General features: G+C 40.6%; 1 protein-coding gene across 1 annotated transcript; it reads left to right on the forward strand.

Annotated features, from left to right (window-relative positions):
* The first annotated feature begins 1,308 nt into the window (after positions 1 to 1,308).
* LOC6044517 (polyserase-2) lies at positions 1,309 to 19,367 on the forward strand. The gene is made up of 9 exons (XM_038265631.1): positions 1,309 to 1,712; positions 13,745 to 13,842; positions 13,904 to 14,019; positions 14,078 to 14,343; positions 14,401 to 14,733; positions 14,790 to 15,388; positions 18,092 to 18,362; positions 18,424 to 18,525; positions 18,652 to 19,367. The coding sequence occupies exons 1-9, from the start codon at positions 1,583 to 1,585 to the stop codon at positions 19,236 to 19,238; spliced, it is 2,502 nt and encodes an 833-aa protein (XP_038121559.1). The 5' UTR covers positions 1,309 to 1,582; the 3' UTR covers positions 19,239 to 19,367.
* The last annotated feature ends 271 nt before the right edge of the window (positions 19,368 to 19,638 follow it).

Consider the following 19,638-nt stretch of genomic DNA (forward strand, 5'->3'; position numbering starts at 1 on the left):
GACCCAATATCACCTTTGATGACGGTATCTGTCAAACGCGTGCAAATTAGCTTTACAAGTTCAAAATTGCGTGATCTTTAGATTTTTCCTATTGACTGTTAAAATCCTGATTTTGAAATAGATTAACGTCTGTTCTTCTGTGCTAAACGGTTCAACAGCATTCTGCAAGTTTGAACATCATGTCGTCAGCTGTGTGCTATCTTGTGACATAGACCATTTTGGTCGAAAATGAGTTAATGATGACGTTTTGCTATACTTAACAAACACTACAAGATGCTTTAATCCGATTTTGGAAACTCGATTCCGTTTCCCGGATATCGCAATACACACTTGTGACATAGACCAATTTATCATCAAAATGATTGTGCACACTTGTGACACCTCATACATGTTGTTGGAAAATGTGAAAAAAATTTCTTGTTTTTCACAAATTTATGTACACACATACTTTCTAAAGGCAATGCAACCTTTTGTTTATAAAAATATACTGATTAAGTCGATTAAATTATTTATTTTAGCTTATTTTAGTTTGTATGGGAATTCTGTGCACACTTGTGACACGTAGTACAATTTTACTTTCGAAACACATTTGTGACACGTGCTTTTCAGATTTTTGTTTACATTATTTACTGTATCTTTTAACTGGTGTCACCAAATTAGTTGAAACTTGGAGCGTTTGTTAAGCGATAGTAAACGAACCGATTGCTTAAAAAAGTTTGGCTCTGTCATTCATAGTTTTGAAATTATTTACCAACAAACTTGAAAAATCGATTTTCTCGAAAAGTACTAAGTGGTCGTTGCAACAAGACTGACGATGTTGCGTTGTTTAAATTGTACGTCTGCAACCTCCAAACTGACTAGCACGTGGTCAGGTGTGATTTTATGGGATCCAATTTTGGCTAGACGTTGACAACTCGAAACATGATTTTGCAAATCAGTCGATCTTGTCGCCAATTAATCGGCCCAAAAACTTGCCATGTCGTCATGATCTGTTCCTACGACAAGAAGTTTGCAGTGATGGGAGTCTTAACTTGAGGAACTCAGCTGGCTCCGCCCGTCCACGATGATGATTTATTATTTCAGGTAGACGTCAGAGCGTCCGAAACGCACGCTGCTGGTTGCAACAATTAAAAGTTGCGTTGCATATTTATAACTCAGAGACGGATAAACACGACGCCGAACGCCGCTGGTCTGGGGGACTACCCTCGCTGCAGAAGAATGCCGCCGAGGAGTAGATCGGCCCATTAAACGACGTTGAGCCACCTCGAGGCGTTCTAATTCGCTTGTTTGGATTGTCCACCGCGGACTCTGGCCGAGACAACTCATCTGATTTGAACTATTTAGTAGTTGTTACTTTGTCGCGGCAACGGCGGCGTCGTCGTCGTTTAATCAGTTAACCGAGAAGGTGCAAAAACGGTGGTTGATCCGACGCAAAAGTTTAGTATTTATCGAGCGGGCGTCGTGATAAGTGACGGAAGCAGAGTTCTTGGAGACCTTCTAGACCAAAGATTGGAAGACCAAAGGATTGTTTTCGGGAGAAGTGCGTAGTGGTAATTTTAAGTGATACAAGTACAAAGTGATGATGATTCTGAGGAAAGGAATGCTGATTGCGGTGGTGATGCTGGTGACAGTCGTGATGCAATTTATTAATGGAGATAATGCGTTCATCGATGACCCCCCTGATGGATACTTTTCAAGGACATCGTTGGATGGTAATTATATACGTGTGGACTAAGAGGTTAACGAGTGAAGTTAATGAACTCGAGTTAATGAAGTTGAACATTTGCAATCGGATATGATGTCATCGTTGAAATTATAAAAAATAAGGAAATACAATCATGAAATTCATAAAAGAAGCCCGAACTAGTGCAAACTGCATTCTTGTGTCTCCTCATCGGAAGAGTTTCCCAAAGCTTTTGACGTTATATTTATGACCTTTTTCAAATGGTTTTATGTCGCGTTGCGGTAGTGGTTCGCACATAAATTCAATTAGTTGGTCTTCAGTGTCGGAATGTTTCACGGTCTTCACAGATCTTTGTTTCAAGAGCATGGTCCATGACATGGTTTTGTTTTTTGGGAGTTAGGAAAACGGTCCTTTAGTTGTTTGTCAATGTTTTCAATTTTTATCTTCTCGTCAGTATGATTTGAAAGTATCTAGTTTAATAAAGGTTTGTTCAAATATTACGTCCAGAGATTTTCGGGATTTAAGACCTCCCCCCGTCCCCCCTGTCACGCAATTTTCGTATACCTTTATCATGTCGTCGCCATCGTGCTAACTTGTCGTACGTGCATTTTGGGCCAAATTGAGTCAAGAACGCCATTTTGTGCAGCTCACAATGCCTCACCTTTTGACCTTCACAGATCCCCAAAATTCGATTTCAATCCTGAGATATTCAACAAAAACCGAAAAAACTCCGTGCATTTTTGTCACTTTACATATGAAAGTAGTTTCAATCTTGTCGTGCTATCTTGTCACTCCATGAAAATTGATGTAAGTGCGACAAAAGGCCAGAGGGAATTCAGGCCAGGAAAGTCAGGATGCGTTTGTCGCACATACAAGCTAGACTACCGTTAACATTTGTAATTATAACTCGGGACTCCAGCAACCAACTTCAACCAAACTTTGGGACAATGCACAGAATGGTGAGCCAAACAAAACGTGTTTGTCATTGTTTACATTGCGTGCTCTCGTTTTTGAATATTCAAGGTCAAACATTAAAACGCGTTTTTCTCGGAACGTAAAAATGGCGGGTGCGACAAGATAGCACGACGACGTCGATGTCCGAATTCTTCGGGATTCTCAAATTCATGAACAAAATTCACGATTACGGGAATTGTTTTTTTCTGTGTACTTAAGGGGTTACATGTAGAAAAACAAAAAAATCGTATAACAGAAAATTAATAAAATCCAATTAAAAGAAGATTTGCAACCACTCCTGAAAGTTTCATGAAGATATATCGTGACTGAACTGAGTAAGAGTCGATTTAAGTTCACGATTTTGCCTTGCGAAAAGCGAACTGTCAAACTTAGTGAGCGTTTTCTCTCTAAACACCGAGTTGATTTACGGGTGCCATGATATCTCTTGATGGGATGGACCAAATAAGCTGAAATTTGGGGTGAAGACTCCCAAGACATATTCCGTGTGCATGACGAAGCCGGATTTTGAAATTTTGGTTTTTGAAAAAATACAAAAATCAAAAACTGATGATTTTTTATATGAAATACACAAAAATATTTTTTTTTTTAAATAAGTTTTTTGAAAGTCGGCCTTCGTCATGCACACAGGACCGAATTAATGAGTCTTCACCAAAATTTTGAGCCGATTTGGTCAAGACAGTGTTAAGATATCGTGGAACCCGTTTTTTGAAACTGCTAACTTCAAATAACTATATCTCGGCAGTGATACTACCAATTGTCTTCTAATTTGTTTTGATAAAATGTTTATTTTAATGCCCTGAAAACAGAATTAAATAAAATTAAGTGTGTGCTCATACCAACCTCTGATTTTTTTTATCGATTTACATGTATGTAAACCCTTAAGAAAGATTTGTCTACCGTTTTAAAGGCGGCATATCATTCGGACCATTCCATAAGAATTAGGGTGATCCAAATCCTACTCTCCTGATGCGACTCACTGAATTCACTACAGGCTTACATCTAAATTTGAGTTCGATTTAACCACGGGAACCCTCCCTTTTTGTATGAGAAAATCGTCATAAAATTTAAAATTTGTATGGATAGAGAAAAGCAGTGTTGAAGTTTTTGACGTCATTTTCACTGTATTCCATTACATTATCTTAATTATATTCTACCAGAATTTTCCTGAATAGCACTTTTTTCACCAACATCCAAAATTTATCGTTTTTCCCCCTGGTTTTCTGGGTATTTAACTTTGGCACTGCTTCTAACCTTCTAAGCTTCTAACTGATATCCAATGAAAAATATGAATTAAATTCAAAGTATCTCAAGAAGTGGCTTTCAGCATATTTTGAAAAGCTAACACTTTGGCAGTATGTCAAAGTGTTATGTTTTTCTCCATTAATATGAATAAAAATTGGTCAACGAACTACAAAGTTTATATAAGATTTTAAGTTATAAGTTTTAAGATTATTGAAAGAGAATTAAAAAAAATCTTTAGATTTATAGACATTTTGAGTAGAACAAGTTTCTTAATAATTTTTGTTAAGGGTCCATCCATAAACCACGTAAATAATAATTGGAAATTTAACTCCCCCCCCCCCCCTTCGTAGACAATTGTCTATACAAAAACTAACTTAATCCACCTATGTGGCTGATGCCTTCCTCACTTTTTACCAAAAAAGGGTATATGAGTGGTTTCATCATTTTTTTAGATCCAGAAAAAAAGAACACAATGTATAACTTATGTGATCATAACTCGAGACAGGGTTGCCAGATCTTCAATGTTTTGGACTCATTGGAAAGGCCTTTCAATTACCTAACCAACGATGGGTCCGGACATAGTTTACATACATTTAAATGAGATCCGGCTTCAAAAAAGTACATAAATATCACTTAAGTGGTCATAACTCGAGACAGGGTTGCCAGATCTTCAATGTTTTGGACTCTTTGGAAAAGCCTTTCAATTACCTAACTAACGATGGGTCGGATGATGGATCCGGTCATAGTTTACATACATTTAAGTGAGATCCGGCATCAAAAAAGTACATAAATATCACTTAAGTGATCATAACTCGAGACAGGGTTGCCAGATCTTCAATGTCTTGGACTCATTGGAAAGGCCTTTCAATTACCTTACCAACGATGGGTCGAATGATGGATCCGGACATAGTTTACACACATTTAAGTGAGATCCGGCTTCAAAAAAGTACATAAATATCACTTAAGTGGTCATAACTCGAGACAGGGTTGCCAGATCTTCAATGTTTTGGACTCATTGGAAAGGCCTTTCATTTACCTTACCAACGATGGGTCGGATGATGGATCCGGACATAGTTTACATACATTTAAGTGAGATCCGGCTTCAAAAAAGTACATAAATATCACTTAAGTGGTCATAACTCGAGACAGGGTTGCCAGATCTTCAATGTCTTGGACTCATTGGAAAGGCCTTTCAATTACCTAATCAACGATGGGTCGGATAATGGATCCGGACATCGTTTACATGCATATAATTGAGATCCGGGTATTTGTGAAAACACATTTTTATGCATAACTTTTGAACTACTTATCGCAACTTCAAACAATTCAATAGCGATGTATAGGACCCTAAACCAAGTCGAATGCAACTGGTTCGATCAAAATCGGTTCAGCCAGTGCTGAGAAAACTCAATGAGAATTTTGGTCACATACATACATACACACACACATACACACACACATACACACACACATACACACACACAGACATTTGTTCAGTTTTCGATTCTGAGTAGATATGTATGCATGAAGGTGGGTCTAGGAGCTTTTAATAGAAAGTTCATTTTTAGAGCAGGATTATAGCCTTACCTCAGTGAGGAAGGCAAAAACCCTAAAATGTCCACTTGGTTTATGGATGGATGGCCCCAAATTATTCTATAAAATTGGTTTTGGTGGATTCAGATTGGTGCGCTGGAAGTGGGGACGCGAAGTCGTGATTATTCAGGTTAATTTTTTGGTGTGCTTTTGTGTCGCTGTTCGTATGGGATGAGTGATTGTGCTAATCGAATAATACCATCATTGGTGCGCTGGTAGTGGGGACGCGAAATCGTGATTATGCAGGTTATTTTTTTTGTGTGCTTTTGTGTCGCTGTTCGTTAGGGGTGAGTGATTGTGGTGATCGAATAATAGCATGACTTACTGAATTATTTGTGTCTTGATCGTAATTTTCGTTGAGTAATTGGTGTTTTTTTGTGATTTTTTTTTTTGAAATCTTAATTAATTGTTTCGTGATTTTTAAAGCCCTTCCTATATCATCGTTGATCGGAAGGCACGGCGTCGGGTAAATTGTGTATAATGTTTTGAATAAGGTTTTATTTTTAATGGTGAAAAAGCCATTTCTATATAATGATCGAAAGACGCACTGACATTTTGGATTAATTAATAGTGGAGTGAAATAATTGTGTGTGAGTGACTTTGTGTGTTAACCAAAAGACCTTCCCATAGCATCGTTGCTCGGAAGGCTCGCCGACGGGTCTGTTATGAAAGTCCTCCCCATAGCATCGTAGCTCGGGAGGCATCGAAAAGCCAATACCTTATCCTACTAACCCAAAAAAATAATCACGTGATGCTTGAAGGAGATGCTGTGGATTCAACGGTCTCAAGCGGTATCAACAAGTATATAGCAAAAACTGTGTGCTTGATGAGTCTGCAACTTCAACTATCGGACTAACATTCCTCCCTTTCGTTGAACTGCAGGCTTCTTGGGAGGGCGCCGGTATTGACTAATAAAGTAGGGATCTTCAGAGGTTAAACAGTGAACGGATGGTTGGCTCCCACTGATCATTTTTGATTCATTGTTTAACTTCAGCTGATCTGTCAATAACGGAGTAGCAGCTCATTGGCAGTCAACCATGCTCATGCTCATGCTCATGCTCATGCTCATGCTCATGCTCAAAATTGGTTTTGGTGGATTCAAAAATTGATATTTTTATAAAAGAATCAATATCTAGAGCGTCCGATTTCCCCGGGGTTACAAAATTCCTGGGAGTGTTAAAAATGAGTGTGGGCGTCAATTATGCCTTGACTGCTTTCAAAAATCATACAGCTTTATGAAATTATTGAAATTTTCTAATTTTATATGCTATCTTTCAACTCCTACCATATAAAAAAATCAATTGATTTTTTTTTTAGAAGTAAATATTATTTTTTAAATTAAATTGTGAATCAGTGAGTAAAATCCATGCTTCTCAACTATAAAAATACTTTGAAATTTGTCTTTGTTACCATTTCAAGGGAATATGTTTAAGAATAACGTTGACTCATAAATTTTGACTTTTTATCAATTTCACCTATAATTTATATGCAAGTGCTGCCAGGAAACTTTCGCTATAAATGCTACTTTTCGTGAGTGTTCGCTTAAAATTTCATCAGTTTTGGCAGCGCTGAGAAGACTCAAAAGAGTGCTGGAAGAAAAAAAGAACTAAGCTGAAAATAGAAAAATGGGCGTGGCCTAATGCACTCGACTGATTAGAATGCATTTTTGAAATATTTTTTTTAAATGCTTGCAAAAGGAAAAGCATAACCTTTAATAAAAGTGAAAATAAACAGAAATGTTCACAAAAAGTTGCTCTACTCGTTGGTGTACTTGGTTTTAGTGAATTTCAAGGAACAATCTAGATTATCCAGCATCATTCAAACACGACCGCTTATTAGGCTTAAAATGGGCATATTTCCCCTATACTTTGTACAAAGTCACCCCAAAGTGCTAAATACAATTTTCAACGCCACTATTTTTCAAATACTAAAAAACAAAAAAAAAACATTTTTTCCCACAATAGTCCATTGTGTGGCCTACCCCAGTACATGTTTTACAAAATAATAATCTTGAGACAAACCTTACCAGTTGAAAAAAAAACAGAATGAAATCCTATTATTGTTACCCCGTTTTACAATAAATTTTATATGAAATACACCTGAAATGAACTTGATTTTTTCTTAGTTTTTCAATATGTACAGTAGATTACAAGGAATAAAATAAGTTAGGTTCTCTCATTATTATTTTTTTTATGAATTTTCAAAAAATTCGGACCAAAACGTAAGGAAAATGTATACTTCCGCTTGAATTTCGGGAATTCCCGGGAAATTTACAAACGACATAAACTTTGGAAATATTTGCAACGGCCTAACTTTTTTGGATAAAAACGTACATTGAAACTATTGGCTTATCTTAATTTTTCAAAAATATAAATCTTGAGACATGTCTTACAATTTGATCATCATTTAAAAAATAAATTGAAAGCCTATTAATTGTGATATTCTCGAGTTTAATCCAATATTAAAACTTTATCATTTATAATACAAACGGGAGACAGATGCTCCATCTTTGTTGGTCCAACTCTGACTGAGTTCCTTCACGCCAGCTGCGCACTACTACACTCGCAGTTCTACACGCTTCCAGCGGTTTACTAAACTACACTAATATTTAGGAATCACAATGTTCAGGATGCCACATCCTCCCCTTGCCAAATTGAAAGTTATAATAAGTACACTAACGAAACAATAAAGTTAATGTTTAACTAAAATCCTTTCTGCCGCTTCTCGTCTCAAGTTTTGCAACGCCTGGTGAAGTGTCCTTCCCATAGAACGAAGGCTATCGGCTTAGGCTGCCAATACCAATGATGCTGATACCAGCCGATACCAACGATGCCAGTGATGCGGATCCAGTTCCCTTCTTTGCGTAATCATTGATCGTCCAACTTTCCTGTCTTCCTCCGAGTCAACTAAAATAAGGAAAAAATGAATAAAAAAAAAAAAAACAAAAATCAACAGTATACCAAGCTCTGAAAAGTAAAATGAAAAATGAAAACCACGTATATCATGCATATAGGAAATCATAAACCTCTTTGTAACATATTTAACCGTATCAATATAACATCAATTTGAATGAAAACTGTATAAGGCTTCCTCTCCTAACTAAAATTAATGTGTTTATGACAGACGTGTGTCATGTCGTTATGGTATAAACTTCAGTGAACTTCCTTCTTTACAGTTATTTAAACTGTGTTATAAGAATACTCTTTTCATCGAACTATCCCCCTTCTATTGGCTATCCGGAGGTTTCTTTTTCCTGCGATAGATTTACGCAAGAGGTGCTTAACTTTGAATGTATTAACTGTTGAAGGGTAGTCTATATTTCAGCTAAGGATAGTAACTGTACACAAATAATGCTAAAACAATGCAATAAATTGGATGAAAATTGTTTAGGGTTTCCACAAGGCTTGAATGACATTTTTCAATAGCATTGTTAAATAACATAAATTTCAGAACAATACTTCATCCAAGGGTTAAAGTAAATATGTTTAGTTTGTTTAGAACTCAGTCCTATTTCCATCCACTACTTTTACAAATTATATTCTACTTATATTCAAATTATATTATATAAATCTTTTACATAACCTTGATTGCTCTTTGCCTATTGAGCTTTTTATCACTTGGCTTCAGATGAAAATCGTTTTTATAAACTAAAATCGCTGGAATCTTCCTATTGGGTTATATATTTATGAAATTGATTAGCGAACATTGTGTGTCGAGAACTCTTTTACTAAGAGAGTAATTCGCGGCTTTATCTAAAAAAAAACGAATTTTACGAAGAGCCACATTCAGCTATGTCCTGGTAGTTATTCTAAAGTTATAATTCAACGATTCATACCGCGGTTGGCTTTTTGTATTTATTCCGTATATATAGGATTCCTTGATTTAGAGATAAACATACTTTGCTTTGCCAACTGACGTACGTAAGTAATGTTATTTACATTCAATTTGATTGATAACAACTTTAACTTTCGTCGCCCGCTATCTCGAATTTCGTATCTTGTACATTCTCTCCTTATATTTTTATATGTGTGTTTAACTGTAGTAATATATTATACTTGTTCTTTATTTATTTATTCGTCAAACATACGTTGACTACATAGATCCCTGCTTAAAATCTAAATACAATGGAACATTGTTTGGATAATATTTGGTTGTAGAATAGTTTTTTTTTCTATAGTGGAACTTATCAATGCGTAATCCATTGTGTTGCTATATTTGTTATAAGCTTCCATTATTCTTTTTGGTGAGTTCTGTGCAGGCAATAGTGCCCCAACCTTCCATCCCGGTAAATTCTGAAATGTGAACTGTTCAGCGAATCCTTTCTGCGTCAGACATTACTCAGTAAGGCTGGCCACTTAAATTTTTGCGATACATTTTCGTTTGTTTTAGAATTACTGTATCCATCAATATTGACCCATTACATTGAAGCATTTTCCTAAGACTTATCAGCAACATTATTTGGATAGACTGCGTCTGTTTTTAATTCGAATGGTTAAAGATTATAGTTCTTCTCGGTTCTTCTTTGTTTTTTTTTGTTTAATTTCTTGCCTGATATTATCTATTCTTTTGCCGACTTCTGTCCTCACAGTAGTAATATACTTCTCATTAAAATAACTCAACTCGACTTCTTCGGTAACTGCAGCTAGCTTCGGACCAAATTTTACTCAAATTTTCAGCAACTCTCTCTAGGTCTAAATGCCACTCAACATTCAGAAACTCTTTTGCAGCAGTTGGCCTTGGGCTAAACCCGACTCAACTTTTTATGAACTCTTTTGCTGCAGTTGGCCTTGGGCTAAACCCGACTCAACTTTTCCGGACGATTGGCCTTGGGCTAAACCCGACTCAATCTCTTGCAGCAGTTGGCCTTGGGCTAAACCCGACTCAACTTTTCCGGACGATTGGCCTTGGGCTAAACCCGACTCAATCTCTTGCAGCAGTTGGCCTTGGGCTAAACCCGACTCAACTTTTCAGGAACTCTTTTGCTGCAGTTGGCCTTGGGCTAAACCCGACTCAACTTTTCCGGACGATTGGCCTTGGGCTAAACCCGACTCAATCTCTTGCAGCAGTTGGCCTTGGGCTAAACCCGACTCAACTTTTCCGGAAGATTGGCCTTGGGCTAAACCCGACTCAATCTCTTGCAGCAGTTGGCCTTGGGCTAAACCCGACTCAACTTTTCAGGAACTCTTTTGCTGCAGTTGGCCTTGGGCTAAACCCGACTCAACTTTTCTGGAACTCTTTTGTAGCAGTTATTTTTATCTCTTTATCTATGCTCTCAAATCTTCAATTTCATTCATTCAATTTTTAATCTTTGCACATTCCATCTCTTTTCTCTTACTTTTTTTTATATCATGCATGTTATCAGTAGCATCGGTATTACTTTCATGTCGTTATTATTTCTCAAATTAATGTTTAATAGTTGGCTTTATTAATATAACCGTTAGAAATTCTCCCAAAAACGCAATTGCATTCAGTTTAATATGAAAGTTTATTTTATTTTGAAAATTTGTTTCTCGGTTCGGTTCGGCACTTATAAACATTATCTTTTCATGTTATGTGTATTCGTAAATATCTGCCGAACTATTAAACAACAAACGCAACAAAGCAAATAGGTTATGACTCACATTGTCTGAGCAAAAACCTAGGCAAGAACTATTGAGGATATCTGAAAATTAACAATTTTTATTTTATAAATTTAAAAGCACTTTACCGAACTTAATATATTTTCAATGGGTATATATGGGACCCCAAACCAGACCTTACGAAACTAAACCGGCCAATTTAACTTGTTCATTTCTGATTCAAAATAAGGGAATGATTTAATCAACCAAAACCTAACTAATCAATTGAGAATGCAGATTATCCAAGTCAACAAATATTTTTTTAAAAGTCACTTCTACCATAAAAGCAAAGCTCTGCTTGAAAAATAATAATTGGAATGATTTTCAAAATTAGCAATCTAACCTCATTCTCGCGTTTTCAATCCGGATCTCAGAATTTTCAATGAAAAAGGCAACGTAGCAAAAAAAAATAAAAATCAAAAAGTCAGTCGATAGAACTTTTTATTTCTTTCTTGTCAATCGCAATTTAAAAATGCGAATGTTCAGTTTGGTGGAAACTGCGACAGAAAATGTAAATAAACATCTACTGGCTGCCTAGTTTTGAAATTCTTGTTGTCAAAAGTGCGAGAGAAAAGTGCGGGCATAATCCAAGTTCCAGTGCAAGGATCAATATTATTGACACTTTTAATCAAAACCCCTTTATCGTGCATGATGTAAACAAAACTCCTCGAGTGCGCTGTCCGTGCAGCACACATACAAAAACATTCACTCCGCGGACCAGATTAGTGTGCGTCGACGAATCCGCGGATGGCCGCCAAACGCGAAATCAACGATTGCTGTGACTCCTGCAATACGCAACGAATGCAGAAGATAAACGCAGTTTGGTCACAAGGCGCAGCGCGGGGGAATTGAAAAAAAAAAGAACTACGGCGCTCGTGTGCTTTTGTCCCGTCATGGGAGGGTGGGGGGGGGGGGAAGACACACATCAACTCAGGAGGCCGCGCACGCGACTGCCATACACACAAACACACACACGCTCGCCTCACATCAACTAAACAACCGGAACATGCTCACCGAACTCCATCAGGCCCGCTGTCTCGTTATGGCAATGCTCGGCTGCCGCCGCCATCGTCGCCACGATGCCGTCCTGCTGCGCGAAAATGCCACTGCGTCTCTTTCTTCACACTCAAAGAATCGAGTTTTTCCACTTTTTTTAAATTATCCAGACTTTACTCACAATATTACAATTTATCAACATGGCAGGATCGCCAATGTGATATTCTCGAGTTTAATCCAATATTAAAACTTTATCATTTATAATACAAACGGGAGACAGATGCTCCATCTTTATTGGTCCAACTCTGACTGAGTTCCTTCACGCCAGCTGCGCACTACTACACTCGCAGTTCTACACGCTTCCAGCGGTTTACTAAACTACACTAATATTTAGGAATCACAATGTTCAGGATGCCACATTAATGTCACCACGACTTACGATATGTTAAAATGCAGCAATGTTGTCATACAGATAAAAAAGTCTCATTTTGAAAGGTTGAAAATTTGTTGGTTAATTATTAGAACTTTTTTTTGCGAACTCTTGAATCCATCCATTTTTTATTGTTTATTTTCTAGATTACGTTTTGACATACTTTTCTGCAACTTAAAAGTTCATGGTAAAAGTTCATATCGAAGAATGTTAAAACATTTAAAATTGAAAAAAATGACTGGAAAATAATGAAACAAAGCAAATTGGCAAACAAGATACATTCATATTAAAAATAAAATTAATGAAGAAAAACATAGAACAAGCGAAGTATAGTTGTTCATAAAACAAAAGCTGCAGAAAATGGTTAAGCTCCTGAACCAGAGAAAATTTTAATTTTATGAAAAATATGTGGTAAAGGGTTAAAAGTTGATAAAATACGTTTTAGACGTAATTAATACACAGCAATCAGATCCAACGTCAAAAATTCTTCAGAATTCAAAATTCTTATATTCGTCGATTTTCGCAAAAAACCACGCCCCGCGTCGTTTCTCCTATTATTATCGTAAAATGGTTGCATTTGACAGACGATTAGTTAGGCTTTTATAGAAAATTAGCCTGGAATAAAAAAAAACTAGCCTAATATATGATTAAGTCGCATGCTGCTTTGGAGTTGTAGAGACCAAAAAGCCTTGCTTCCTTGAACATTCGTACATGAAAATTCAAAAATGGAGTTGTTTACGATACAATCTTTAAAAATTAATCCTTTTGAGCCAGTTTAAGCTTCAACAACTCAAAATTTTAGCGATGACCTATACTTTTATGTTGGGCCGTTGAAAAAATTATTCATGAAAATGAGGCAGCAACGGCATTTAGAATATGTGAGGCATTATAAAAAAAAAACTTTTAATTCAATAAAAACAACAAAAAAAACTTACCACTAAAAAGTATCGTAAATACATAAAACAAATTGTAAGAACAGTTGATGCAATAAATAAATTTTTAGATGAGACTTGTAACATCACCACCAGTCGACAATATTTTAGACGATAAAACCCATTCATGCGAACTGGACAAGTTTGGAACAGGTCCAGTTAATCATTCACTTCCGTCGTTGCCATAATTGTTTAGCACATGGCGGCATTTGGCGACAATCGATGATTTTTTTTATTGTATCACGTTTATGTTGATCATTTTTTTCCATTCCAGACTGTCCAAGCCGCTTCTACAGCGATGATGTCTCGAGTGCGTTGGGATTCTTCATCTTCGGCGGACTGCGAGCCTTCCGAAGTGAATATCCTCACATGGTGAGTTCGATGATCTTTGGTAAAAGTTGTATCTACAAATAATGACACTTTCTTTTTAAAGATTGCTTTAGGTTGGACAGACCCTAGCACCGGCAAGTCAGACTACGCCTGCGGTGGATCCTTAATTTCCGACAGATTCGTGGTCACGGCAGCCCATTGTGGACAAAACGAGAACAAGTAGGTGATTTTGTTGTTATCTCACTGTAAATTGCTACAAATTTGATTCTTTTTGTAGAATTCCTCCGGACGTAGTCCGGCTTGGCGATACCAACCTCGCTACCTCTGAAGACGATGCCTTCGCCCAGGACATCAAGATCAAGCGGTTCATCCCTCATCCGAATTACAAACGGACCCAAAAGTACTTTGACATTGCGTTGATCGAGCTTGAACATGCCGCAAGGTTGGATGCCGCCGTCTGTCCAATCTGTTTGTGGACCAAGGACAACTTGTACAAATTTTCCGGTGGACTCCAGGTCACCGGTTTCGGAATAACTGACTACGGTATGGCTTTTGTTTAACCAACTGTGTTCAGCAAGTAACCTTATCGTTTCAATGCAGCTTCCGATCCGAGTCCTACGCTGCAGAAAGCTACGCTGAACTACTATGACTACGACCAGTGCAACACGATGCTACCGCGGCCGCGATCGCTGTTCCGAGGACTGTCGTCGGATCAGTTCTGCGCCAAGACGCCCCAGAAGGACACCTGCCACGGGGACTCCGGTGGACCGATCCAGATCGAGCTATCGGACGTGAACAAAGCGATTCCGTTTCTGGCCGGGGTGACCTCCTTCGGCACCGGATGTTGGGACGGATCGTTCGGGGTGTACACGAAAATTTCCAGCTACGTGGACTGGATCGCGTCGAACGTGAACGTCACCGTTGATCCGATGGGTGAGAATTGTCGTATTATTGTTTCAGAAAAGTTTAATATAACCTTATTTCCGCAGAATGTGCCCGCCAGTCGGAGTGTCTGTCGTCTCGCAAGTTCTCCGACAGTCGGTTATCCCCTCAGAACAACTCTCCCTTCTTCCGGGTTGAACTACGCCGCGGAGGACAGAGCTTCAAGCAGTGCAGTGGAGCGTTGATCGACTATCGGCACGTGGTAACGTCCGCCAGTTGTACCAAGTGGAACGGGCAGGAACCAACGCAGATCGAGGCGAACGATCAGTTGATCAACATAACCTCAATCGTGCGACATCCGAGGTATGTCGCTGGGAAGCACTACAACGACCTGGCTGTGTTGCAGTTGGAAAAGTTCTACAATCCGAACAAGATCTACCAAATTGTGGCGCCGGCTTGCGTGTGGAAGAATGACAGGATTCCGGAGCCGATTGTATTCTACTCTGGATCTGGACCAGATTCCAGCGGGTCGGACAGTGGGAAAGTCACCAGTGTTCCGTTGAAGATTTTGACGGCGTTCTACTTGGAGAATGGACGGTGCGCGGCGAATTACAGTGAGAAGTTTAAGGACGAACTTCCTGGGGGATTCAATAATGATTTTGTTTGTGCCGAGAATCCGGTGGAGTTGGTTCCAGGGATTTGCCAGGTTGGTGTCACAGTCTTCTCAACTCTACACAACTCTAATCTTCTCTACTCTACACAACTCGACTCTACTATAAACTACACAACACTACACTACTCTACGCTACTAAACTCTACACAACTCTACTCTACTCTACTCTATTCTACTCTACTCTACTCTACTCTAATCTACTCTACTCTACTCTACTCTACTCTACTCTACTCTACTCTACTCTACTCTACTCTACTCTACTCTACTCTACTCCACTCCACTCTACCCACCTATCTACTCTACTCACTCTACCTACTCCACTCTACTCTACTCCTACCCCACTCCACCTACCTACTCTACTCCCTACCCACCACTCTACCTACTCCACCTACTCTACTCTACTTTACTCTAGTTTGCTCTACTTTACTCTACTTTACTCTACTTTACTCTACTTTACTCTACTTTACTCTACTTTACTCTACTTTACTCTACTTTACTCTTCTCTACTCTACTCTACTCTACTCTACTCTACTCTACTCTACTCTACTCTACTCTATTCTAATCTAATCTACTCTACTCTACTCTACTCTACTCTACTCTACTCTACTCTACTCTACTCTACTCTACTCCACTCTACCCCACCTACCCACCCCACTCTACTCCACCCACTCTACTCCACTCCACTCCACTCCACTCCACCCACTCCACCTACCCCACTCCACCCCACTCTACTCTACCCCACTCCACTCCACCCCACTCCACCCCACCTACCCCACCCCCCACTCCACTCCACCTCATCTACTCCACTCTACTCTTCCCCACTCTACCTACTCTACTCTACTCTACCCTACTCTACTTTACCTTCTCACTCTACTCTACTCTACTCTACTCTACTCTACTCTACCTACTCTACTCTACTCTACTCTAATCTAATCTACTCTACTCTACTCTACTCTACTCTACTCTACTCTACTCTACTCTACTCTACTCTACTCTAATCTAATCTACTCTACTCTACCCCACCCACCTACTCTACTCCACTCCACCCTACCCCACTCCACCCCACTCCACTCTACCCCACCCACTCCCCACTCCACCCCACCCCCACCCCCACTCTACCCCACTCCACTCCCCACCCCACCCCACCCTACCCCACCCCACTCCACTCCACCCCACCCCACTCCACCCACCCCACTCCACCCCACCCACCCACTCCACCCCACTCCACCTACCCCACTCTACTCCACTCCACTCCACCCACCCACCTCTACCCACTCCACCCTACCTCCACCTACTCCACCTACTCCACTCCACCCTACCCTACTCTACTCTACCCTACTCTACTCTACTCCACTCTACTCTACTCTACTCTACTCTACTTACTCTAGTTTACTCTACTTTACTCTACTTTACCTAGCTTTACTCTACTTTACTCTACTTTACTCCACTCTACTCTACTCTACTCTACCTACTCCTACTCTACCCCACCTACTCTACCTACTCTACTCCACTCCACTCCCTACTCTACTCCACTCTACTCTACCTACCTACTCTACTCTACTCTACTCTACTCTACTCTACTCTACTCTACTCTACTCTACTCTACTCTACTCTACTCCACCTAATCTAATCTACTCTACTCCACTCTACTCTACTCTACTCTACTCTACTCTACTCCACTCTACTCTACTCTACTCTACTCTACCCTACTCTACTCTACTCTACTCTACTCTACTCTACTTTACTCTACCCCATCCTACTCCACCTACTCTACTCTACTCTACCTAATCTAATCTACCTACCCACTCTACTCTACTCCACTCCACTCTACCCACCCCACTCCACCCACCCACTCCCACCCCACTCTACCCCACTCCACCCCACCCCACTCTACCCCACCTACCCCACCCCACCCACCTCCACCCACCTCCACTCCCCACCTACCTCTACCCACCACACCCACCCACTCCACTCCCCACCCACCCCACCACCCCACTCCACCCCCCACCCCACCTCCACTCCACTCCACCCCACCCCACCCACTCCACCTACCCCACCCACCCACCCCACCCCACCCACCCCACCCCACTCCACTCCACCCACCCCACCCCACTCCACCCACCCACTCCACCCCACCTACTCCACCCCACTCTACCCCACTCCACCCCACCTACCCCACTCCACCCACTCCACCCACCTCTCACCCCACTCCACCCTACTCCACCCACCTACCCCACCTACTCCACTCCACTCTTACTCTACTTACTCTACTTTACTCTACTTTACTCTACTGTACTCTACTCTACTCTACTCTACTCTACTTTACTCTACTTTACTCTACTTTACTCTACTCTACTCTACTCTACTCTAATCTACTCTACTCTACTCTACTCTACTCTACTCTACTCTACTCTACTCTACTCTACTCTACTCTACTCTACTCTACTCTACTCTACTCTACTCTACACAGCTCTACACAAGTCTAGCTGTACTCTACACTACTCTACATAATTTTACACTACTCTAAACAAGTCTAATTCTACTCAACATAACTCTACACAACTATACACAAATCTAATTCTACTCTACTCTACTCTACACAGCTCTACACAAGTGTAATTGTACTCTGCATAATTTTAAACAACTCTACAAAACTCGATACAAGTCTAATTCTACTCTACATAACTCTACACAACTCTGCACAATTCTACAAAACTCAATACTGCTCTTTTCTAGCTCGAACCCGGCGGTCCAATCTCCAACTTCCGCCGGGACAACGTCGTCCCGTACGTGTACGGCATCAACACGCTCGGCACGGAGTGCGGCGGCCCCGGCAACCTCTTCGTAGCAACCAGAATCTCTTCGTACTACCCGTGGATCGAGTCGATTGTGCTGAACAAAACGTCGCGCCAAACCTCGGAGCGAATCGACACCGCAGACGACGAGTTCAGCGGAAACGCCATCGACGTCGTAAGTCGCAGCGTAGTCCCGTACGAAGACGACCTCGGTAAGACCCTCGGGGAACTGCTGCCCGTTTTCTACACGCTTCTAATCTATGTCCAACTTAGTGTCCTATGTGTTGCCTGGGCTACTTGCTACCGACCATCGACTGCAGCCGTACGGCGGCCAGCTGGTGCCGGGAGGGTTGAGTCCGCTCGCGACGGCGTCAGGTGAGTTTGATTCAAAAAATGTTTCAGTTTATCCAAACTTTGCTCTTCATGAATTGAAATTGGAGTAGCCACCCTAAACGAAAGGTTTCGAATTCCTTAATTAGTATTTTTTTCCTTACCAAACAGTCCACACCGGCTTCAACGACCGCCTCGACAGTCCCGTTAAGATCACCATCTACGGCGCGCAGCTAATTCACATCCCAGAACGTCCAGAGGACCTGCTGCAAACGCTCAGCACGATCCAACTTCAAAGTGCCCACCACGTGCCACCACCTCGTCCAACGTTCATCCAATCAAATAGCATAGAAATCGTCAAATCCTTAGAACTCGGTGCCAAACAACCAAGTCGGGAGATACATTTCCACCAATCGCACCCACAGTCAATCTACTCCAATCCCACAGTTCCGTTCCGACCGCAGCATTGGTCCAGCCACCACCACCAAACGCCATTCATCAATCACCGAAGGCCTTACGTAACCCAGCCCAGGCCCCGGCTGCTGGTCAGCAATCCTTCCCCGTACCTTGGGGGTCAACCCACCCCGTCGTCGTTCACCATTGAGAAGTCGATTGAACTCTACCCGGACGGTCGTTGCACCCTCGGGTCGGGCCAGGCCGGAAGATGTTTGCCCCGGAGTTTGTGCCCTGGTGGTGGCGGTGGCGGGCTGTCCTACTGCAACGGAGACCTCCTGACGGTTTGCTGTCCGACGATTTAGGCGGCTAATTGTGCATGACTGACCCCTGACGAGGAGGAAGAAGAAGATGAAGCCATTCAAAAGGGTGAACGCGATTACCTCATGTTTAAATAGTGTTTTGTTTGCGGTTGATCCCAATAAAGCGCGCACGGGCATTTATTTTGTAGATTGAGATATTAGGGTAGGGCTTGTTAAGGGGAAAAGGTGAAAGTAATCAAGGATGACAGCCTTCCCTTAATTTATCCACTTCATTTCTTCAAGCTTACTAGCTTTACTACTCTTTCAACATCCACCTGAAGCGTGTTAAAATCACGATTCAATTAAGTCATTTAATGCGCATAATCCACACTGTTCTTCGTTCCGCCAACTCCCCCCGAATCAATTAAATCCTTTTATCTCAGCGATCTACGCCCACGTCGCC

This window comes from Culex quinquefasciatus, chromosome 3 (genome assembly GCF_015732765.1).
Source record: "Culex quinquefasciatus strain JHB chromosome 3, VPISU_Cqui_1.0_pri_paternal, whole genome shotgun sequence".
In the NCBI taxonomy this organism is placed as follows: Eukaryota; Metazoa; Arthropoda; class Insecta; order Diptera; family Culicidae; genus Culex; species Culex quinquefasciatus.